The sequence below is a fragment of the Brachyhypopomus gauderio genome, chromosome 4, assembly GCF_052324685.1.
Source record: "Brachyhypopomus gauderio isolate BG-103 chromosome 4, BGAUD_0.2, whole genome shotgun sequence".
Classification (NCBI taxonomy): Eukaryota; Metazoa; Chordata; class Actinopteri; order Gymnotiformes; family Hypopomidae; genus Brachyhypopomus; species Brachyhypopomus gauderio.
The window spans coordinates 33776884-33801328 of NC_135214.1; the positions used below are offsets into that span (position 1 = coordinate 33776884).

The 24445-nt window shown below is 40.7% G+C and overlaps 2 protein-coding genes and 1 long non-coding RNA gene across 8 annotated transcripts in view; 2 read left to right on the forward strand and 1 right to left on the reverse strand.

Moving 5' to 3' along the window:
* tasor2 (transcription activation suppressor family member 2) lies at positions 1–23396 on the forward strand. Of its 6 annotated transcripts, none has more exons than XM_077004139.1 (24): positions 1–503; positions 642–796; positions 2062–2210; positions 2302–2397; positions 2500–2572; positions 4981–5072; positions 5267–5404; positions 5646–5773; positions 8371–8384; positions 8566–8665; positions 8850–8944; positions 9096–9196; positions 9310–9382; positions 9482–9553; positions 9660–11804; positions 12488–13268; positions 16477–16818; positions 16858–16921; positions 17731–21711; positions 21810–21932; positions 22024–22177; positions 22282–22387; positions 22645–22826; positions 22986–23396. In XM_077004139.1, exons 2-24 carry the CDS (start codon positions 766–768, stop codon positions 23081–23083), a joined length of 9138 nt encoding a protein of 3045 aa, XP_076860254.1. In that variant the 5' UTR covers positions 1–503; positions 642–765; the 3' UTR covers positions 23084–23396. The 6 variants fall into 6 exon arrangements, with proteins under 6 accessions (XP_076860254.1, XP_076860251.1, XP_076860250.1 ...); XM_077004136.1 differs by having other exon boundaries at positions 1–282; positions 470–503; positions 16477–16921; XM_077004135.1 differs by having other exon boundaries at positions 16477–16921.
* Positions 15573–24445, reverse strand: part of LOC143513117 (uncharacterized) — a 14729-nt gene continuing 5856 nt past the window's right edge. The window contains exon 2 of the long non-coding RNA XR_013130584.1: positions 15573–16283. This is a non-coding gene — a long non-coding RNA (uncharacterized LOC143513117). The remainder of the gene's footprint in view (positions 16284–24445) is intronic.
* The window catches only part of plekha2 (pleckstrin homology domain containing A2), a 5129-nt gene continuing 4716 nt past the window's right edge, over positions 24033–24445 (forward strand). The window contains exon 1 of the mRNA XM_077004147.1: positions 24033–24221. The gene's annotated coding sequence lies outside the window, so the exon portion shown is untranslated. The remainder of the gene's footprint in view (positions 24222–24445) is intronic.

A 24445-nucleotide genomic window follows, 5' to 3' on the forward strand; every position in this document is an offset into this window, starting at 1 on the left:
TCATCACGACGTGTAAATATATCCTGAGACGTCTCGTATTTTAAGTATTTAACTCGACGGCTTGAGTGTTGGGTTGGCTTTTTTTTGCGCATATAAAGCCAATTTTACTGTACGCGACGAGAACATTCCACACAGCACATCGCGACTACCAGCGACGGCGAAACGAAACGGCAACCCGAGTGCGACACAAAATGGAGGCTTAACGTTTAACTTTCTGTTTCTTTTTCGATTCTCGACGCCTTCGGACGGGGCCGAGAGGGCCGTGCGGAACCGGGAGTTAGCGTACGTTCGTCGTTCAGATTTTGAACGCGTACAATTGATATATGAGATTCGGTCATTTTTTACAGTGTAATTGGGATTAAATAAGATGTGTGGATGTTGGTTACGGGCGTACTAATGTCCAACCTTTGGCCGTTTAGCCGTTAGCACGTCTAGCTCACTGCTGCTTCTCTTCCTGGTTGTAAAACAGTGTCGTTGGGAAGCTGGAGCGAGCAAGTTTTACAGTAAGTTAGCTAGCTAGAGTCGGACTACAAATGGTTTGTTTTGGGAGTTTGTTTTTGCAACTACAGATGATTGCGAATGTTTTTGGGGCTTTTGTCTTTTGAAGACAGCGATGTGATATCGTAATTTTGTCGTTGCAGGAATCAGTATTTACTATGTGCCCATTTCGATGAAGAGCGATGTCGTAACGTAACCAAACGAACATCTAAATAAGTATCTAGCTCAAAAATCAAGAGGAAAGTCACAAACCAATGCCTCGCCTTCATGGAGAATGACACTAATCTATCAAAAGAAGGTGACCGATTTATTATTTGTTTTCTCCCACGCCACCCCCCTGTGAATATTCTGCATCGTGTGGCTAAATTCAGGTGTGCCTCTCTTGACTGTTCATATAGGCCTGTCCTATCAAAATGTCAAGGGCATCAGGAGTGTTGGGTTATCCCCCCTGGACATGAAGTGTTGGTGTTCAGTGTTGGTGTGTTGGTGCTTACTGTTTTAGTGTTTTTTTGCTGGCTAGCTTGACGTGTTTAGCCTATAGCAACCTAATAGCAACCTTAAGACACTTCAGTGGGTGGAATGGCAAGGTAGGCTTAGCTCACCAGTTGTTTTTGCCTCATAATGTACTAACCTGATGAACTAAGGGGCATGAAAACGAAGTGTGCTGAAATAACACTTTCAGCAGGACGTGCCATAACACATTGGTGCCTTGTGTTTTCAACATGGGTACACGGAAGGCGCCTTGGCTTTGAGTCAGTATTTATTTTTGGGTGTAATGTTCCTTTTAAATGTCTCTGTCGTGAAACATGAAGAGCATGTCAGCATAAGTGCCAACGTTAAAGATGTTAAGACAATTCTGTATTGTAAACAATGTGCACCCATAAATGAACATTGTTAAAACAACCAGTTGGAGATTTGGGGTCTTTTAGTCTTTTTTTTCTTTCTTTCTTATTTATTTAACTTTTTTTTTTCTTTATAATCTAATGTATGTTTATTTTTCTCAATGCAATAGTTTTTACTGGGGTACATCTGATTGCTGTCTGGAATTACCTAGAATTATGAAGTCAGTTAATTCGAGTTTAATCTCTTTAGAATTCGTGGGTCAATTCTACAGAATGCACCAATAGATCTTTTAACGTTAAAGTTTTTAAAACCGAAAAGACCCAACTATTACATGAAAGGTGACTGTTGTTCTTGTGTACATTAATTTTCTCACAAAGCACAGATAGTTTGTGAGTGTTGCTTCTTAAATGTTTGGAAGACACCTCTCATATGCAGTGCATTTTGCAGTATTCTTATATACAATGTTTGTTACTTCAGACTGATCCTGTAGCTGAATTACTAGAAGAATAAATCATCCCAGAATAAGAAACACATCTGTAGAATAAGAAATCATACACTCCTACATATTTGTAACAAGAACATTTTCCTTATCTTTCAACATATTGATATAAATCTGAATCAGGATGGTGGGCTAAAACATTTGTTGGAAATGAATTTTATCAGTAATGTGACAAACAATTTTTTTTTTAACATTCATGATTCCCTCTGTTGACCTTACAGGTCTTCTTGAACCTGTGCTACCAGGCTCAATAACCTTTGACGGCAGTATTTTAGCTCCTCTTCAGAACAGTTATTTGTATGAGGAGTCCAGAGAGTGCTTTGCTTACAATTCAGCATATTTGGTCAATAATGCAGCTTTACAAAGAAGGGTAAGTCAACCTGTGGATCTTCTCTTTTTAGCTGATTTAGATTGGTCCTTTTTTTCACATTTCTGTTTTTTGCTGCTAATATTTTCAACAGTATTCAGCCTTCCGCGCTGAAAAACAAGAAAGTGGGTATTCTGAAGAGGAACTGGAGGAATCGTTTGGCTTCTTGTTATTTGACGATGAGTCTGAGGTACTAAAATGACAAAATATGAATATGGTACATTGAACACCATAAAGCTGCTATACATAAATGTACTGAATGAGCTAACTACCTACTCCACTCTGTTTAAAGGCAAATAAACTTGCAGACACAGGCTTATTAGTTGGACAAGAGACATGCACAACACTTGGGGATTCCTCAAAGGGTAATTATTATCACAGTTGTGATGGCTCTATCACAAAATGGTGTATGTATCTGTCTGTCTGCCTGCCTATCTCTTGGACATTGTGATATTTAGAAAAGAGGAGATGAAGAACTTTTCCATGTTTTTCTTAACAAGAGTTATACATAATAAATCACAGTTACAATTACTTTTTCTATCATGTGTAACTAAATCCTCCTCTCACAGAGTTGTAGATTTCTCTGTAAGTGTTGGTTTCACTTTCTACTTTGCTGCTATGTACACAGTGGTACGTTTTCGAGTGTACGTTTCCCACATATATGCATATATTTAGAGAATATTCAGTGACCACAAATGTGCTACCTCTAAAACCAACACAGTGTTTGCAGCAGCTCTATTAGATAAACTGGAATAATCAATTAGCTGGAATAATCAATTAGCTTTCAAATGGAAGATAAGCATTGCTCAGTGAAAAGGAAATGAGCTTCTCACCATATGATGTCTTCAGCCTAGGCTGTCCTCTCATTTTGAAAGTGAAAGTCTGAAGGTACATCCTTATATGCTGTAGGCTAAAGGAAAACCAGAGAAACAGAAAGTGTTTGCAGATTTGGTACATGTTCAAAGTCCTTGAAACAAAGAAGTATATATGATTAGCAAAATAAAAATGAAAGATGGCAAACACTTACCAACCACTGTATTAAAAAAACTTGCAGTGCATTAACTGTTGGGTGGAACTGTCATATAAGTGCAGTTTGCAGAACTATCGGGTTCAAGCCCAAGTTAATAGTTTTTACGTGTATATTTAAATGCATTGAGACTTTGTGAAGAAGCTTGGCTCTTTTTTCATTAGAAAACATCCCGTGACTGATCTGAATGTGCAGTCAGGCGTTAATTTCACGTCCTGGCTGTCAGGACAGACACACATTTCTTGTGTGCACCACACACTAGTAATCACTAGTGTGTGTGTGTGTGTGTGTTAGTAGTATAGTTTACCAAGAATTAGTAGTAGTATAACTTGTATGGAAGCGTCACTGCTGGCTTGAGTGTGGCCTGCCACCTAGAAATATTCATGCAGTGGTATCACTGTGGTCAGAAAGGGACCAGTGATCAGGAGTTGGACTGTTCTCCAAAACAAACTGCATGATGACAAATGTACTACATATTCTGACTGTACTCTATGGATATATTAGGAGCTTTTTAAAAAGGGGATGTTTGCTTCCGTTAATGTTTTTTATTTTTATTTTTATTTTTTTTTTATGTGACATATCTTCACCACATAATCATAGCATGATAATGCTCTGAATAGGGCTAGTGCTCGTCTTGGAGTAACTTTGTATTGTCCAGCATAGTTTGTTCCTGTGAAAGATCTGACTTGACTTGTGCAGGTCTGATACCTGGCCGCCTAGTTACATCACGCCTCAGGGTTGGAGCTTGGGAAAAAGTCAGTGATTGTGTTTTTCTCTGAGCTGCATTCAAGCTCATTTACAACACAGTGGGCGCGTGATTAAGGGAATTATTAATCCAGGTACACCAAGGTTTGATTAGTTTGTGGTTCTCTCTCTCTCTCTCTCTCTCTCTCTCTCTGGTTCTCTCTCTCTGTGTCCTTAAATCTATGATGTTTCTTTTCTGTGGTTCTTTATTTATTCTGTCCTTGTCTTGTTTTCACATGTATTGTAACAATAAGCATTTGCCTTGTGTTAAAATGTTTAACTGGCTAATTTGAATGCAGGGCTTTGTGTAACCACCACATTAGGTGTTAGTGTAATGAATTGAGGGACAAATGTGTCACGGCTGTGAGAGCAAGCTTCACAGTCATCCTGGAAGTATTGTGTTTCACCCGCAGTAATGTTGAAGAGCTGGTTTTTCCTGAATGTTCTGGGTAGGCATGCGCTAGCCTGAAAAAAGCACTTATCCTTTAGAGAGGCTTAGAAATATAAAAGTCTGCTGTAATTGTTTATACTTGGAATTCAGGGAAACTTGATAGAAAACCTTTCAAAAAACACAAAAGGCCGATGATAAAAACCCGAGCTCAAGCCCCATTCATCTGAACACAGAGGCTTTCCTGGAGCTACAGATGGGGAACAGATCTGTTTGGGGGTTGTCTGTTTCTTTATTTAAAAAAAAATACAATAATTCAGTCACTGGAGGCCCCCAACAGAAAACAATTCTGCTTGTTCAGTCATAAAATAATGTTGTCCTTTTGGATACTTTATTATTGGAATAATGGGATAAATGTGCCTGCCACACCTTTAGAAATTGTACTGTACATGTATAAATGTAAATGTCAAATACAATAAATGTAGTCTTGTGGAAAAGCTGTAATGATTAGGAATGGGATATTTTCCATGTTCTAAATGTTATAAAGGGAGTTGTCACCAGATGTCTGAAACAATTAAATTGGTTAAAATGTCTGAACTTTGTTCTTCGTCTAGGTGTGTATATCTCAAAGTACTCTGACTGCCTTGATCTGAAACGCTGGTATGATGGCAAAACGGGCTACATCGTCCTCCTGAAGCTGACTAAGGTAACGAGCCAGAAGATTTTCCCTCCATTTGTTCCAAACGCTTGTTTTGCAGTCGTGTGGTCCTAAAACAACACATTTACTTTAAAGGTTTATCTTTGTTTTGTCAGTATTTGTTGTAAATAAACTGGTTTGAGCATGCGTAAAAGCAGCAACCACCCTAATAGCTTCACTGAACAATCACATATCGTCAACAGGGCCGAGTCAAAGAGGTGACGGAAAACTACACCCAGAAGTTTACTCCTCCGTCTGCTGGCTTTGACTGCCATGTGTCGGAGCAGCTCGGAGCAGTGTGTGGAAGCACCAGCTCTTTTCTGGCTTTCGAGCGAACTCAGGTGACTTCCACCTCATTTGCATTTAATTGATTGATTTTAACCCCCCCCCTTTGTATTTGTTCGATTTTGATTTTTCTTGGTTGTATTTAACAGGTTTTATTTGTTTACAATGTGCATACCAATGAGCTTCGTGCTCAGATCGATGGTGTCAGGTGTGGTTATTCATGCCTGTAAACGCTGCAGAGGTTCAGCAGTGTTTCATAGCTTCACATGTTTTACTAGGGTGATGTTTATCTTGCAGTATTACATGTATGAGCTGCTAGATGGGAACAGTAAGACTGAGCCATGCCCAAGACACGTGTGCCCATACGCTGTGGTGGCCTTCTCCTACGGGAAGACTGCCGTCTCATTAGAGTTAAAGGAGAAAAGGTCAGTATGTTCGATGCTCACCTATTAGACTGAATGAATGTGAATAGTCTGCAGAATGTATTGCTCAAGTAAGAAATAGCCACTGGCTCGTGTTGTCATTACTACGGTTTCAAAGTTTGAAAAAGTTATGGGTGTGTGGTCATAACCGATAACGCACAGATTGTAGTTTTAATGCAAACAAATGTTTAATGTAAAATAACATTTCAACGTCAAAAATTGTTCTTTGTTAATACAAATATCGGCTTGCATAAGTATTCAACTTCTTCGAGACAAGATATTGAATAACTAGGTTTTGCTGCAGTAAGAGCTTTATGTCTGTTTGGGTGAGGTTCTGCACACCAAGAGTGGTTTGTGCTCATTCTTTCTGGCGGATTAGCTCCAGCTAAGTCAGGGTGGTTGGATGAAGCTTGGGAACTGTAACTCTCAAAGAGGGAAACGTATTGTCATATGGATTTAGACATGGACCTTGACTTGGTCATTGCAGAACACTCATGTATCTTTGTTTTGGCCTTCTGCTTGGTCTCATTGTCCTGCTAAGAAACCTGTTAAGGGTGTGGGGAGAAAGTGACTCAGAAATGCTGCTAAACTCCCTTAAAAGTCTTCAGATTTGTCTGAATATTTCTTATTTAGCAGAATGGAGCAGGTTGTTTTGCAGCATACGTCCTGTATTATTGACATGACATCACACTGTTAACCTCATGCTTCAGTGGCAGGATGGTGTTTGCTGTGGAAAAATCACTGTTGGCTTTGTACTCAGATAATGTTTTGCAGGTTGAGCTGAAAACCTCTATTTTTGTCTCATCTGCCGGCAAAGCCTTCCTCCACATTGTTTGGTGGTCCTTTTTGATGGGCTTTGTTTATTTGCTTCTGTAATGGCCTTGTTCTGAACACCCTCCCATAGGCCAGTCAAATGCTGACACCTTGATATTTTAATTGAACACCAAAACGTCTTCAGTGTTAGCTTCTCTGTCACTTCCTTCCAAGCCCATTCTTGCTGTGTTTAGGACACCCTTGTCTGCGCGCTGCCTGGGTAGAGCCATATAGCTTCCATGTCCTCTTGACTGAAGCAACAGTGCTCACTGGGGTAGTTAAACATGTTTTGTACCCTTTTCTTTCCTTGTTTAGACCTTAATCTGTAATTTTTTTTAAAGAATGTGCTGTTCAATTTCACAACTTTCTTTCAGATTTACAGACTGACCAATGGACCTTGAATGAATGGGTTTTTTTAAATCCAGAAAATCTTAAGATTTGTATTGATTCAAGAATATTTTATTGATTCAAGAACAGGCTCAAAGTTATTTTAAAAAATCTCAGCGACCTGATTAGAGCAGTATCTATTATCTGTGCAAATATTAAACGTCATGGAAAGTCCAGGGGTTGAATACTTATGCAAATAATGGTTTTTCACTTCGTAACACTCCCATCACTTTAAATGAATTCACTGTGAGGTGTCTTTTGAAACGAAACATGAACTGCACAAAGGATCATACGTGTCATTTGTAATCCTGGTGAACATGTTGACTGTTAAGGGTGTGGTGTTGTAGGCTCAGCATGAAGCCCCCAACACCAGGCTGGTGGGTTGAGGTCTAGGGAGTACATACAGACTTTCTCTTACATAGCACTCCACATACAGCGTTCAAAGTTGCTGCCTAGATAAGTAAAGCAGTTTATTTAAGCAGAACAGGGAGATCTAAATAATCCAGTAGCTGAAAGAAATGTGAAATGATGTATAAGGTGAAAATAAATAATAAAGAGAATAAGAGTGCAGTATTCCAGGAGTTGAATTAACAGTGTTCAAACTGAGCTGAGGGGCCCTGGTCAAACATGAAGTATTTTAATCTTTACCCCTTGCAGGACTGACTGGTTCCCTTTGATCTTAATCTTTACCCCACGCAGGACTGACTGGTTCCCGCTGATCTTAGTCTTTACCCCACACAGAACTCACTGGTTCCTGGTGTTTACCCCTTGCAGGACTGACTGGTTCCCGCTGATCTTAGTCTTTACCCCTCGCAGGACTGACTGGTTCCCGCTGAATTGAGAGTTCTGCCCAGCTCAGTACACTGAAGCATATAGACCAGTAATAACACCGTAAAGTCAAATCTGTAGTATACTGGTAGCCAGTGGGGAATGGGGAATATGTTCCCTGTTGCTTCTAGTAAGATCTCTGCCCACTGCATTTTTGGCTTGTGATGACATATCTGAGCTTAATGTCCTTAAGGTGGTAGAATGCTGATTTATTAATTGATTGCATATGACGACTAAAACTAAGATCAGGATCTGAGTTATGACCTGTACTGTCACCCTCATAAATTGTTAACTCTGCACAGTATGGCATTATGGGTAAGAGCGTCTGCCAAATGCCATAAATGTTTTTGAAAGGCACGGTGTGCGATGGCCCGTCTTAAATAACGGTCCAATTTTAAACTAACCCTAACACTGTATCTACAATCTCACCTATGCATTCCTGCTCAATTCTATATGTGGCAAATTTGTATGATGTTTCTGCATGCGTAACAGCATGTATTATGCACTAAACAACAACACTAAACATCCTGTGTAACTAAATGATGTGCTGTTGTCTTCTTTTTTCTTTTTAGCCAAGAAAAAACATGTAAGCATTTCATTAATTTGTTATGTAGACTGTTTGACATTATATATTGATTTACGTTGCAATAATGTTTAGCTATGTGTAGAAGCAGTTTACTTTTCAATTGATCTTAATATATTTTTTTAATATTATAGACTGACAATTAATGTATTCACTATAAAATATTTCATGTGTCTAATTTCAGTATTTCATTACCAACCCTGGATTGGCCAGCTCATGATCGAGTCCATTGTCTACGATGTAGGGTTGAAGTCAATTCATGGAGCTATGTTCCCTACAAATCTGTGCGTCAAATTAAGTTGTCACATCTCTCTCCACACACACACACACACACACACACACACACACACACACACACACACACACACACACACACACACACACATAAATATGTAATAAATGTTTAATGTAAATTAACTTTTCTTTTAAGATAATAAAAATTATACATTTTCTTTTATTTCTCCTCAGCCCAAAGTCTGTTAAAGTTGAGCATGCTATCAGAGTCTCTGAACTAAGGAAGACTCTTCCCGAAGCAATTTTTGAAACCTCTCTTGTTGGTGAAGGTGTGTTGAAATTCATGTTTTGATATTGACAGGTATCAAAGATTTTGTTGTTGTTCATACTAGTATTTTATTAGGACCTCAGTTACTACTTGGTTTATATGATTTAATCTCTTGTGAAGTTTCCCTCTGATTAAATGTCGTTTTCTTGAAGTCTGTCTGGATGGCAGGTGCTTCATCTTGTATGATGTTGTATCCCATGAAGCGAGAAGTGATCTGTCTCTTTTAATTCATGAGTTGAAGGAGAAGGATGTGGTAGGTATGGGGGCTGGTGCAGTTTGTAGGGGTAGGGGGGGGTGCAGTCTTTATACTAATATAAAAATATATGCAGTTTTTTTATGCTAATTTGTCATTCCCCCCCTTTACAGGCCCTTGTTATAAATTTAGATGATAATGGTTTCCTGGTTCTCTTGCACTCATGTCATTTCCTCTCCTATGAAGGTAATGGTGTTACTCTACTGTGGCATTAAAAACCGTTCATACATAAAGTTGAATGCTTCAGCTTGTGAAGACCAACAAATGTGGGTAATGTTTTTATAGGTGCAGAAACTGATAAAGCCTCTGCTCTTCAAGGCATGTTTATTTTCCCAGACTCCAGAACTGTACCGAGAGGTGAGAAGAGTCTGTCCAAAGCTCTGTGTGGAATGTTTTCTTGTAAACTTCAGAATTCACACGTATGACGTCTTCATTGTTAACTATCGAACCTCTTTTGGTGCAGAAACCAAGATTGGACATGGCAAGTCTAAGGTTTCATCAGAGGTTCTTCAGGTTCTCCCAGCCCTGAACTATGCTGAATCGGAAATGGAGAAGTCTCCTCCCAGTCAGCACGGGGAGACTCTCAGCATAGTGGAGAAGCATCTGCAGAACTTTGCCACTCTTTTTTTCCCAGGACTATCAAGCATCCCAGCCAGGGAGGCCAGTATGTTTCCTGATCAGTATGATGTACCTGATGGTTTCCCACTGATCGCTCCAAAATGGACAGAGGAGGCTGGAGCACGCTTAAAGACTTACGTGAAAAGCCCAAGCAGCTTTCAGCTTTCAGTCGGAAGGACATTGGAGCTGCTTGCCGTTGGAAAACAGCAGCGCAGCGATGATCACGACGACGACGTCTATTACTACATATCGTCCCCTGAGGAGACCCCTCAGACAACTTCTGTTGTGTTTTCGGAGAGGGACGTGACAGATGAAACTGATCGTATAGCTGGCATTGGTAGTTTTTCAGATGAAGAAAAAAACACCAGAAAGGAACAAGCAGAAAAGCAAAAAGGTGTAACTGCGGAAGTGTCCGAGGACATTGGTACAGTTGAGCGTATGGATATCTCATGCAGTCTGCCCACAGGACCCTACGTTAACACTGCTGCAGACAGTGAAAGAACATTGCACAGTAAAACGGCTAATGCTGTATGCAGTACAGGATCAGGAGGCATCTCGGAAGATCCCCCTATTCAATTCACTGGTGTAGCATTAATATCAACAGAAAATGAAAACGATACCTTGGGTGTGGTAACCAAGCCTACCCAGAATTCTCAGGCAGAGGCTGAGGTTGATCTGTGCAGGAAGGTAAATTGCACGTTAGAGGTCCCTGCCAACGCTGGCAATCGGATGCCTGATGTGGATAAAGAGATGGTAAAGGAAGTTAACCTTACAGAGCCGGTTTCACTACCTGTCACATTAGTGAACCAGAAAGACACATTAACTGGAGGTTGTGTAGAAGTACAGCCACAGTTGGACAGTGATGGTCCTCCCCAGACAACACTTCACTTAAAGCTCTTGCCACGGCGTCGTGGCAGGAGGAAAAAGAGGGGTTTGAAAAGAAAACTTAATGAACGGCAACAAAAGCCAGTCTCAATTCAAAACACTACTTCACCATCTTGCTCATCTCTAGACGTTTCCAGTGAACAGAGTAGTAATAGTGAGATAGCGTCGTCCAGCACTCCGCCACAAAACAAAGACTGGCGTTCGTTACCAAGGCGCAAGAGGCATTGGGAAGCTAATACCAGTGTGAAGCGGATGTTGAGGTCGGATGTTAAAGCCAATGATGCAAAGTCCTTGGACGAGAACATTGACGACATTACAGAGCATGACATGACCAGCACGCCAAAAAGAAAGATGGAGGGATGTAATATGAAAGAACGATACGGGCTCAAGACGATAGTCACAGACTGCGGGAGGATCTTTGTCCCCCATGGCTCAGACGCTGCTCCAGGAGACGTAAAATCACAGATAGAAAGCAAAGACGATCAGGACCCTTCTGTTGTTCCAGCAAATAGTCCTACGGAGAAGCCAAGTACGCCCACTTCACCGGACACGCATGCTAAATCTCCCACATTCGAAATAGAAAAGAGTGGTCAGCATGTGCCACTGACTGTACAAAACATCCCTGTGATTACATCCTCCACAACACTGTCCTCCCAGCAAGCAACTGTTCAAGCAGAGAAAGATGACCCATCACATAACAATTCTGATAAGTCACTGGATTCTGACTTACAACCAACCTCTACTCAGAAGTGCAAAGCCAAAAAAGGTGTGTACAGAGCAATTTCTATAAGCAAATTAAAGACAGTGCTCAAAAGAGCAAAGATGACGAAATCTCCTGGCTCAGGAGATGATGGAAAATCACTGTCAGATAATGGAGAGCCTGAAGTTAAAAAAGGTAAAGCCAATACTGACGTGGACTTGACGTCAGACGGTGGAAATTCAAGTCCTCATAAAGACGCAAAAGACCAACAGAGTGTATCGCAGGATAATTTCAAAACTGCTGGGAACCCAGAGCCCACAGAACATGCACAGTCTAAACAAACCATTGTGTCTTGGAGAGAACTCAAGACCTCACCATCTCAAATAACACTGACAAAAGAAAACGGTAGGAATATAATAATTTCAATGTCATTTTATTGCAAGAATCAGTGCGTGGACATGGGGTGTTAAAATATTCAACAGTATTTCATAGTTAAACAGTACAGTTGGTGTGTATGTACTAGTAAACAATTGGAATTTCAGAAACTTCATGTATTTCTGAAGTACATGAAAAATATTCAATTTTCCATATGTTTACATATTTTCATGGCAAGAGCTTTTTCATCCCATGTTTGGACAGATTTAGCATGCTTTTAGATGTTTAACGTTGAAGCCGGGTTATTTGAAATGGTAGATGTGCTTATGGATATAGAAGTCTGAAAATCACGATTATGCAGATGGAAAAAACGGCCCCATGTGTTTTGTCTGTCTTTGTTTTGTACTTGTCCTGCTGGCCCTACTGAAGGCTTGCATATCATGAGCAATTCTAAATATTATTGTAAAAAAAAAAAAAAAAAGTTACATGATAATACATTACCATAATTTAGAATTAAACTCCAACACAAGTAGATGTTCAGTATGGACAGCAGTAGACGATCATGGCCCTTTTCCTCCTCTTCTTCCTGCCTCCTCTGTTATGTGTATGTTTGTGCATATATGTGACAAGTTCTGCTTTTGTTTTCATGCTTGTTCTCTCTTGCTGCTTTTTTCATTCCCTGTTGTGTCTGTTTTTTGTTCTCTTTTTCACAGGATGCATCATTTTAAACACATCTCCCCTTATCGCGGTAGTTAATCAAGCTGACCATCAGCTCATATCAACACTTATTGGGGATAGGGCAGGAGGAGACACTGTTAGCTCTGATGGCAAAAGCTGTAAAGAGAGTCTGTCCACTGGTGCAGCTCCACCTTCAGATGCACTTAATCTCCTGGCTGACTTGGCACTCAGTGCAAATAGTGACAAAATGGCTAACCTGGGAGAAAAACCCAGACAGGATCCGCATGTTGGAGCCAAGACTAGTAGCTCACCGGAGTCGGTCCTCCATGCTTTGTTGCAAGGCAGCCCTGCTGCCAGATTAAAATTACCTCCCAAGTCCCCTTACCCAGCAGGTCTTGTGGTAGCTGGGAATTGGGTGTTGGATATATCAGAAGAGCATTCCTACTCACAGCCGACCTCTTTGCTGTCAGGTTTGTCAGGAACGTGCCCTCAGGTTCCCCCTCCAGTTGGATGCATTGAATCGCTTCTTTCAGTGAACCCTGGACTGCTGAAGTTACCCAATCAGACTAGTGGTCTAGCCCGTCAAGACAAAGGAGGCAAAAACGGATGGAAGTACCCAACATCTTTAAGACTGCCGCCTTCCTCCGACCTCAAGTCCAAAGTGCAGGAGTCTACGTTTCTCCACCACAGATGCATCTGTGAAAAGGAGGGATCGATTCGAGTGACAAGACTTTGGAGAGAAAACTACGATTTTAGGTTTGACAGCAAGTTCACAAATGTGAAGCTAGACAAAACTGTGACCAGGGCACTACATGGGTATGTGCTGTTTACATTTACCTTCTTCCTCTTCTCTTTTACACTTCATGAGCATCATTGAGTGTTTTGATGTTGCTTTAATGAGTTGACCAAATGTTACAAAATGCTGTATAATCTTGCAGAAATTACATAAACATGTAGTTACAGTATAACAAATGATTAAAGTGCATATATTTTAACATTACCTCAGTAATGTTACCTCTGTACACGTGAAGATTTATATTAATGTAAAGATAGAGTTACACAAAATTTCCATAAAAACAAATGTTCAAATAACATTTTTAAAATACAGAGGAAATGTTAAGATGTTCGGTGCTGCTTGAAAGTTTGCAAACCACCCAAACATGGTCATTGTTTTAAGTTAAAAAAAAATCTTATGAAATGAACATCCAAATTTCAATTTGTAAAGTAGATTGACACTGGAAAAAATACTTTCATTATTTCTCAATAATCTAAAAAATCTGCCAAGTGCAAATGTATGTGAAAAAGCTTGTGGCACCTCCTTTTGTGGCTATTACTTCAGCCAAACATTGCCCACTCCTCCTTGCAGAACCCCGCCAGTCGAGAGAGTTCGGAGGAACATGTGGTGTGTACCGCCCCCTTGACAAAGCATTTCTAGGAGATTGAGGTCCAGACTTTGACTGGGCCAATCCAGAGTGCAATTCTTCTTTCTCTTAAGTCATTCCTTGGTAGTTTTGCTGGAATGCTTTGGGTCGTTGTCTTGTTGCATAATCCATTTCTGTCCCAGCTTCAACTCCCTGACAGATGGCAGGAGATTCTGGTAAAGAATTTAGTGATAGGCCTGGGAATTGATGGTTCTCTGGATAATATGGAGTTGTCCAGGTCCTGAGGCAGAAAAGCAGGCCCAGACCATCACATTTCCACCACCATGCTTCACTGTTCGGAAGAGGTTCTTTATATGTAGTGTTGACTTTTCTCCAAACATGGTGCCTGTGATTGTGGTCAAATAATTTTGGACTCATCTGTGCAGAGATTGAACTTTCAGAAAGCCTCTGGTTTGTCCGAATACTCTCTAGAAAAGTTTTAACAGGCAACTTTTAGGGATGCACCGATTCACGTTTTTCACTTCCGATACCGATTCAGATATCTGAGGCTTAGTATCAGCCGATACCGATCCGATACCGATCTGATGGAGTAAAACAGTGCTGAATCGACTTAAAACTTTTTTTTTAACACAGACATACTGAATTACAAGTTTATTGAAAACTCTGCACCAGTATAGCACACTTAAACACACATAAAAACATGTAATGTCACGTTACGGTCCCCGACCCCTCCCTTTTTGATGTGTGTTTACGTCGTCTGCGTCTAGTCGTCTGCGTCTGTGGATCTCCGTGGTTGCGGGTGCGTCTTGTGATAATCCGTCTCACCTGTGGTTCGTCTCGTCATCACGTGGGGTTTATGGGGTTTGTCTATTTAATGTGCATTCGCGCAGTGTCCTGTGCTCGTCGTTATCTGAGTCATACACGTGTCTGTGTGTTTCCATGTTTTGTGTGCGCTGTCTGCGCTATTTTTGTTCAAATAAACGTAACGTGTGGAATTGAGAAGGATTCTGTCTCGTCCGTCGCCGTGCGCCCACATGTTACATGTAAAAACAACACAACTTGCATTTGTTCAGTAAGAGCCATTATGAATATAACATTGAATGTAAAATAATAATACCAAAGAACCTGAAACTGACAAAAAGAATAGGTTCACAACTATGGTCAAATGTGAAAAAAATTAACTGCAAGAAACCTTTGAAGTGGTTCAAGAATTCTAAATATAATTTAAAGTAAATAACATCACGCAGAGCACAAAGCATGTAACAGCCAGAAATATGTGTACTGTCTCTTTAAGGGAGCGAGTTGAGTCCGCATATGGAATATTGTTGTTTTTTTAGCCTTCTGCCGTAGACCGACTCAGACCACTGCTCTTTATTTTATCTTTATTTTATTTCTGTAAGTAACGCATTCAATGAGCTTTGGACAACTCACCAGTTCATGTATGAACAGTCAAGTAGTGCTGGAGCCCAGGTTTATTTTGGTCAACCAGCAAATAAACGGTCTAAGTGGAATACCACCAGCGCGAGTATGAGTCAGCGATTCACCTCTCCTCTGTGTGCTTCGTGTTTCACTCGCCTGTTAACTGTCCAAGTTCACTTCTATCCGGGACAGAGTGGATATTTAAGGTTGAACTAACTCCGAAAAGCGTTACAAGCATAGAATTAGACTGAATAGATCTGTTTATATGGATCGTCACATTGTCACCGATACCCGATCTAGAATTTTTTCCAGTATCAGGACCGATACAGATATTAATATCGGAATCGGTGCATCCCTAGCAACTTTGTTCTCTGCTTGAAAGCTGAGGCTTCCTTCCAGCAACTCTCTCATGAATACCATGTGTATTGATTTTTCGCCTGATTGTAGACGCATGTACATTTTTCCCCAGATGCTGCTAGAGAGGTCTGTAATTCTCTGGAGGTGATGTGTGGGTTGGCCTTTACCTGAATTATTATTTTTATGGTGCCTCTTGTGGTGTAAATTTTGATGATCATCCACTTCTGGGCAGAGCTGCAGTGATGATGAGTACCCTCCATTGGTAGATGATTTGTCTTACAGTGGATGGATGAAGCTGGGATCTTTTAGAGATGGTTTTTTAGATTTCCCCACAATGATGTGCTGTCACCACCTTCTTCCTGATGTCCTTGGATGCCTCCTTTCTTGTTGGCATTGATGACCTATGTGCTTTGCGCCTTGGCACAAAAGTGGTTTGGTTGGTTTCCTCTCCTTTTGAATCAGTCTGACTCAAATTTTTTCCCATGTCTCATTTGATTGGTCTGCTTAATTGATTATTTGAGCACTCATGTATGTACATATTTCACTTGAGTCTTTTACCTAATTTACTTTATCAGTGCAGCTGTGGTTCACAGCTTGATCAGTGCAGCTGTGGTTTACTTTTGCACATGCTTTGATTCCATGTTTCATGCAGTCTGCTTGCCACTCACAATTCCTGCAAAACAAGTAAATGGAATGATGAACATAAACCTGACTTATATACAAAAACTGGTGACTATAAAATTAGAGAATCACAGTAAAACAGAATCTAAACTAAAAATCTAAACTACTCAAGGAGCTCACAAACTTTCAAGCAGCAGTGTACATAACGGTATTAGCTCCTAACTAATGTCTGTTCATTTTCTCAGCAAATGGGATTTCGGCATTGAAGACAACTATGAGCAGGTCCATCTCATCTTTCATATGTGGATAGGCCTTTTCTACAGCAAATCCACTTCAAGGTTCTTTCACTTTGAGCAAAACTGTCCACCTCTTGATGTAAACACGTCACAAAGTATTGACTCTCTTCAGACTGCCACGCCACTGCCTAATGCTGGTTCGAGCACAGATGAGGACAGATGTACTTCTGTGCTGCGTGGTCCAGATATTCTGGACCTCTCAGTGAAGGCATCTGGGCCCGAGAGTCACCGCACCGTTTCACAAGGAAACGGTGGAGAGGATCAACCAAAAGTTTCTGGCAAAAGATTACTACCGGAGCACCAAACAGAACTTAAAAAGCCAAGATTACCACCGGAGCACCAAACAGAACGTAAAAAGCAAGCAGTCAGAGCTATTTCAATCGTTTCCCTCACGGTAAGCAACATGAGAGTGTACAAAACTTCAGGAAACTTCAGGGCAGTCATGGCCTGGTGGTTAGGGAACTGGTCTTGTGACCGGAGGGTCGTGGGTTCGATCCCCAGACCTGAGGCCATGACTGAGGTGCCCCTGAGCAAAGCCCTTAACCCTCAATTGCTCACTTGTATAAAAAATGAGATAAAAATGTAAGTCGCTCTGGATAAGGGCGTCTGCCAAATGCCGTAAATTTAATGTAAATGTAAATGAAATGTAACTTGTAATGCATGAAGAGGTAAAAAGAAAATCTAATTGTCCATTTATACGTGCTTAAGGGAAGTGTATGCTGACACTCCAAGAATTCTCATCATGTGGAGTTGGAGATGGCAATAGCATTTTATGCTGATATGATGGAATGGATGGAAACTATGTTGTCATAGTTATACTAGTACAAAAATGTGTGATACAGTTGCGGGTTGTATACAAATTCGCATAATTAATTTTACTCTGTAGTTCTATATACCTCACAGCATATAACTTTTGTGTAGCTTACATGTTTTCATTAGGATATATTAGCTTGTCTGTGTTGTATTGAACTAGTCTAAAATTATGTTCACACTTAGCAAGTACACCCATTTGGAGTCAGCAGTCTTTAAATATGCAACTATGATTTGCCTAATTTTATATTCTCACTAAATGTACTTGTAGCTGCAAAGATATACATGTCATCTGTTGATTTGCTTGTCAAATCCTCTATGTAAACTCTTATGTGAATGATAAATGAGCACTATTGATGATAATGATAATAAGCACTATTTTGTACACTACAGGATTCCACTGTGGATGACTTGGATGGAGATTCTGTACCTGAAAACGATGAATACAGTGACATAGAGAGTGACAGCACCACCAAAACATCTTACACAAAACTCCTGGAGAACAACAGTGCATACAGTCATTTGTGTGAACAGACATTAAGTATGCGCATAGACGAACAACAGAAATCATTGACTGCTCAGAAGAATGAACCTGTTTTCAAGAATCGGGGACTTTCGGAGGCCTTGGGGATTAAAAGTGCAGGGAAGACGACCTCCGGATCATTGGCTGGCCTTGACCCTAAAGCTCTTGCTGTGTTCCATCAGGTTGTTGGGCCTGCCAAGCCCGTGATCCACTCAAAGATGCTCGATCAGGTCCAGGGAAGGAAAAAAATCATTCTCAAGTCTCTGAGCTTTAAGGAGAAATATGGAGATCGAACACCTACACCGGTGAGCAAAGACGAGGGCCACGAGACGGCACTGTGTGGGAAAAGCAAGGGCAGTGCCCCCGTGTTTGTGCCTGGTGGTGGTAACAAAGACGAGGCAGCATCTGAAACCCAGGTGGTACACGGTTCTGCTAGTTCTGTGGCTGTGCGTGGTGGAAATGATACTGCCAAGCTGGAAGTTAAATCTTTGCTTGACACCAGCAGTGACGTACCTGTGAATGCGTGTAATGAGAATAGTAAGGCACCGGAGGAAGTTGAACATGCACAAGCTGAAACAACTGAGACATTACAGGATGAGATAAAGGAGCTGATTGGACCTGCGCCTGATCTCAGACCTGTACTTGATATCGGAGATGACATGTTGGCGAACAGTGTGAGACCCCAGACTGTACGTGAAGTAAATGTTACAAAAGATGAAGTTAAACCTGAGCATGATGCCAGAAGTGACTCACCTGCAAATGCACAGGATGTGAATGATGTACATGATGGAGACACCTGTGATGACACACCTGGAGATGTTAAGGATGTCAATTATACAGAGGATGAAGTCACGTCTGTGCATAGTATCAGAGATAACAGACCCATAGATGTACTGGATGTAAATCAACCTGCAGGAATTACAACTGTTCATAGTGTCCAAACTGACAGACCAACAAATATATTCGATATAAATAAGGCTGCAAAGGATGAAATTACTGCTGTGCAGAGTGTCAGTGATGACATACCTGTGGATGTACAGGATGTTTGTGAAACAAACGACGTAGTTACACCTGTGCAGAGTGTCAGTGATGACATACCTGTGGATGTACAGGATGTTTGTGAAACAAACAACGTAGTTACACCTGTGCAGAGTGTCAGTGATGACATACCTGTAGATGTACAGAATGTAAATGATTCAGAGGGTGGAGTTACAGCACTGCATAGTGTCAGCGACATCACCACTGTACAAGGTGTCGATGATGAAACAAAGGAGCTCGATAAGCCCAAGTCTGATGTCAGAGATTGTGGATCTGCCAATGAGCATCCAGCCAACGAGCATCCAGACGTTGATCAGAGAGCAGCGCTGGCAGTTGATGAAGTGAGAAAGTCAGATGATGTGAAGGAGCACATGGTGGAAACAAATGAGAATAAAACACATGAAGAAGAAGAAGAGCTTCATTGTAATGATACGAACGCTGAAACGGTTTCAGAGAAGCAAGAGCATACTAATGATATGCAACATGTATTGGCTTTGAAAAAGGATTCCACATATATTGCAGATGTGGAAACATCTGATAAGAGCTTAAAAGAAATAAGTGGTTCTGGGGCAGAGACCCTTGATGAACACGTAACTTCCTTAAAAGAGGATGAAACTGCAGAGCTGCATGAGCAGGAAGTAGCAGCAGTGACATCTCTGGTAAACAGTAGAGTAGAGAAGTCTGGTGATTATGCTCAACCAGAGATTCCAAAGTATTCCTCTGCAGGTTGTGTGAGCTCAGATGCTTGTATGTTTTCACTGAAGGAAGGTCACAGTTCACCTGAGGTTAGTGACATTCTAACAGAGAATGATAAGAGCATAATGTTTGATCCCTCCCCTGTGATTCAGAACAAGACTCCTAAAATTAATCAGCTTGAACCTAAAGAAGCACACAGTGATGCTTCCTCCTGTTTTGCAGCCGTTAACCAAGAAATTTGCACTGACCGGAAACACTTGGTCCCCACAGTTTCTGAAAGTTTGGCAGATACTCAGGATGTTTCCACACCAGCTGTGCGAGTAGATTCAGATGTTTGGATGACCAGCAGAAGTTCTACCCCTACTCAGGATGAACTGCCATACACTCAAGAGGTGTGTGAGGACCTGAGAATTGAGCGAGGAGTTGGAAATTTGCAAGACAGTCACAGTTCGGAACAAACTCTTAACACTGTAAGCAGGAGTCCTACTATTGCAGAGTCAGCACTTGACAGGTCGGTTTGTCTGAATGCAAGTACAGAAAGACACATTTCCAGCTCTATGTGTTATAAAGTACAAATTTTTCCTCAGAGTCCTCACTGGTCCAATAATAAGTATGAAGCTACAGGTGATCTCACAGAGGAACCTAAACCCTTAACTCAAAAACATGTACCCAAACAGAATTTTCGTCACTTGGTTCAGGAAACCATTTCTTCACAAGAACTTGCTTCCAAGGAAAGTCAGTCTCAAAAGTACCAATATGGTCATTTTTCTCAGCAATATGGGGAACGATCATCAGAACTATCTTCATGGGCACATAGTTCCAGCTTCAAAACAGATGGACCCAGAAGACCCAGGGAACGTTATGCAGGTGGTCAGGATTCAGAGATTTTTCCTACACATTTCAGTAATTCTGACCACAGAGACTTTACATACATGCCAAAAGAGACAATAGAGAATGAATCCGATATCCCTGGCTGGGTACGCCAGTTTCACAACACAGATGCCAAATCCACTGTGCTCGAGTCAAATGAAAGAGCTTTTAGACATCGATCAGATTTAAGGTTGTCTGAATCTAATGAGGAATCAGAGAGCCAAGGAATGGGTAGTATTTGTTACAGTAGAAAGAAATTCAAGAAGGCCTTTAGTCAAGATGAGTGGGATGGAGAAGACTTTGATGGCGTTATAGATTACAGCATTAAAAAGACCTTTTCCTGCGGTGTAGAACGAACAAAGGCATTAAAGACACACACATATTGCCCATATCAACGTAGAGGAGAAAGCAGACAGACATTCGACTGGCGTAGATATTTCAGGAGAGAGGGAGTGTTCAAATCAAGTGAAGGGAATGAGAGATTTGTCCATGATCCACCTTCTTCTATAGTTACTGTGTTTGACAAGAAAGGCAACAGAGTCATATTTGAAAATCCCTGCACATTAAAGCGATCAGTAGGTACACACAGTATGAGCGTTCAAGACTCTTTTCATCACTGGGAAGATCGGCGATCAAAATCGGACATTACGCAGTCTTTAGTGGAACTTGAACATCTTATCTTCTCAGAGAAGATAACTCAAATGCTCAAAAACTGCAAGGCTACCTCTAAAGCCAAAACACAACACATACCTAAGGTTGAAAATAATATGACCATTCGATTTTCGAGACTTAAGGAGGAGGATACCATAACTGCATTTGACGAGATGCAGCCAACTCTTCCTACATTGAAGATAAATGTGGACATGTCCGAAAGGAAAGGCATGAGGAAGATAACAGACTGTGGGAGACCCTTGCATCTTCAAAGCCTTTTTTGTGAAAGAGGGAATGTGGCATCTTGCTCCAGGATATCAAATATAACAAAAGAATGCACAAGGTCCTACAACACCATGATGAATGATGTATGTGCTGGCAAAACTATCCCTCCTCTGAATGCCAAGATCAGAAGGAAATGTGATATTGAGAGTGCCACATGCAATAAACAGTCTGGATTTTGTGGACGCATCAAGAAAGACATGTTTGATCATCTGCATGATAATTTGAACTCCATTGTGAGGCAAGCATGCAAGATTAAATACAAGTTCTACATCTTGGTGACATCATCAGACACCTTTTTTGAAGAAACCAAGGTAGGGTAATTGGAACAGTGCAGCTTAGACAACAGTATTATTGGAGTAAGTGTAGTAATAGAAAGATAATCTCTCACTGATATTCTTCTAATCTCCAGGATCTACTGGAGGCAGAGGGACACACTGCCGTTGAACCTTATCAGTTTGACATAGATGGCAGTGGACAAACACCTCTTCTTATTTTGCTAAGAAATGAGGACATTGCGGAGCATATATGTGAGGTATGTCGTATTCTTAAGACCACTCTCAAAGGTGTGAAGTTACATATGTACACGTAGCATGTGGAAAAACGCTAAGTACATGTCTTCTCAGGTCCCATATTTGCTTGAGTTAAAGAAGTCATCCAGAGTTCTGTTTGCTGGCATTGATCGTCCAGATGACGTTGTGAACCTCACACACCAGGAACTTTTTGCCAAGGGAGGCTTCGTGGTATTCGATGAAGCTGCGTTGGATGCGCTCAATTTGGGTAGTGATTTATGAAAATCAGCATAATGCTTGAAATTAAATGCTAAATATTGTGTTGGTTTAATTACTTTCCAAATGCATTTTTTTCCCTTTTATAAATAAAAGAAAACATGAAGAAGGTTGTGAGTATTATGGAGGAACTAGATCAAAAAGGGAAGTGGAAATGGTTTCTGCACTATAGAGACAGCCGCAAACTTCGGGAAAACGCAAGGTAAGACGACCCTTCTTCCTAGCCTATATAAAATGCTCTTGGCAACTTAAACATATCCAAATAAAAACAAAATATATATATTTTTAGTGTCAATGCTGATTGCAAAACTTTTACAAATCACTAGGTGTGTAAAGTAAGAAGGTCCCATCCCCTAGTCCCCTTTGTTGATACTGTAAAAGCAACTCATGCCAGTGAATCCTTACAGTATGAGAAAGTCTCACTGTTCTTCAATGGATTATTGGCAAAATTGCCATCAGGTGCAGTCCTGATGCACAGAAGAAGAAGCACTTCCTTGACTGCTGCCAAGAAGCTGGAATAGTGGAAGTGTTGCCCTATCACGAGTGTGATGTCATTTCACGAGACATACCAGACTACCTTCACTGTCTAGTTCGTCTCCAGATTCAGAATGTGTCTGCCCGGTTCCCTGTTTTTATTACAGGTGAAGCTCTTTGCTTGTTATCTAAACATAACTTGTTGTTGTTGGGGGGGGGGGGGTTGTTTGGTTGGTTGGATTTTGTTTGTTTGTTTAGATTTTGTTTGTTTGTTTGTTTGTTTTTTGAGATTCTAATGAGTTCATCTTTCTGTCTTCCCTTTGTAGACACACCAGCCGACTCTTTCGGAAAGAACGGGATTTTAACTATGAATATTTACACGTTCTCACGGATTCTTTCAAATGACACTTGTTCAATTTCATAAATTGCCAAAAAATATATATATTATTCTTGGCATCAAGGATTTGTTTTGTTTTTTTCTAAAGTAATCTACGACTTTCCTTTCGTGAGAGCCCTCTTGTCATAGTCAGTGTATTTCCACTGTACGTAGTTATTTATACTGTTGTAAGAAATGGCTTTTGTAAAGTGATGGTTTATGTAACCTGTTTATATGTTTAAGTAATTTTTTTAAAAACTGTACAAATAATACCAGTAATATTTTAGTGTATTACTTTTCATATTGTTTTATAAATAATACTGACCACTTCGAATTTTAATAAAAATGTTTATGTCTGATAGTTTGCTGATAGTTATTCTGTCTTGCTGATGTTAATAATAACCTTTACTGTTAAGTAACCTTTACTGGTAATGCGTCTTAATGGCTTTAGCTTGTCCAACAGCGCTCTCCAAAGGCCATTTGTTCTAAATAATGAACCGTGAGTTAAAAGACCGAGGTGTGATGGACTGGCTTGTATAGCTCTCTAAACACCTTGGTTTTGTACTTCAGCTTGGTTAGTTTGTCTACGGAAAGATCATTTTTGGGTCTGTGTAATTCCTCAGATGATAATTACATGTAGACTACATCTGGAGAAAGCTGGAAAGACGTGCCTCAGTTAAAAAATGTTTAACAATTTGCCTCGCAGAGTAGTAATACTAGTTATTAAAGTTATGGTATTTGCAAGTATATAAATGTTCCATATTTTTGCCTTGGATATCACTAATATTGTTGGTAAAAAAACACATTTTTAAAAGTCTGAACATAATTGCATTGGACATAAACTTGACGACCTTCCATCTTATTAAGAACCGCTAACTTTCGCAAACTATAGTTATGGAGTGTTACTTTTTAAAAAGTTCATATTTTTGTCTCTAGCTGTGGTCGTTTGTGTCTTTTCGTACAAGTAACTTGTGTTCCTCTTTCTGTATAAAAACGTGTACACAACCGGATGCGTGGTTTTGGTTTTAACTCAACTGCAGTCAACCCGGAAAAAGCCATGTCAGTGCTATGGTGTGCTAAGGCAAAACCCTGTCAAAGCTCCCGTTCGGTCCTCTCCGCCATGCTGAGAAACGTTCACGCCGTTTGAGAGGAGCAGACGAGTCGGACACCAACGGGCACGCAGTCGGTGAGTGCGGCTGTCCGCCTTTTAGGCGCTTATGGCGAGTGGAGCTGATATTAGGTGTGGCAGATATGCGCACTGGTGGGTCGGGACTGGCTTCCTTTCTCATATTCACAATCCTTGATCCTGACGCATACTGTCCACCTCCTCGATGATGGTGCGAGGCGATGGAGGGAGATGATGGTTTTGTGTCGGGAGTTTACAAGAACTTGTGAGATGATATACTAAAA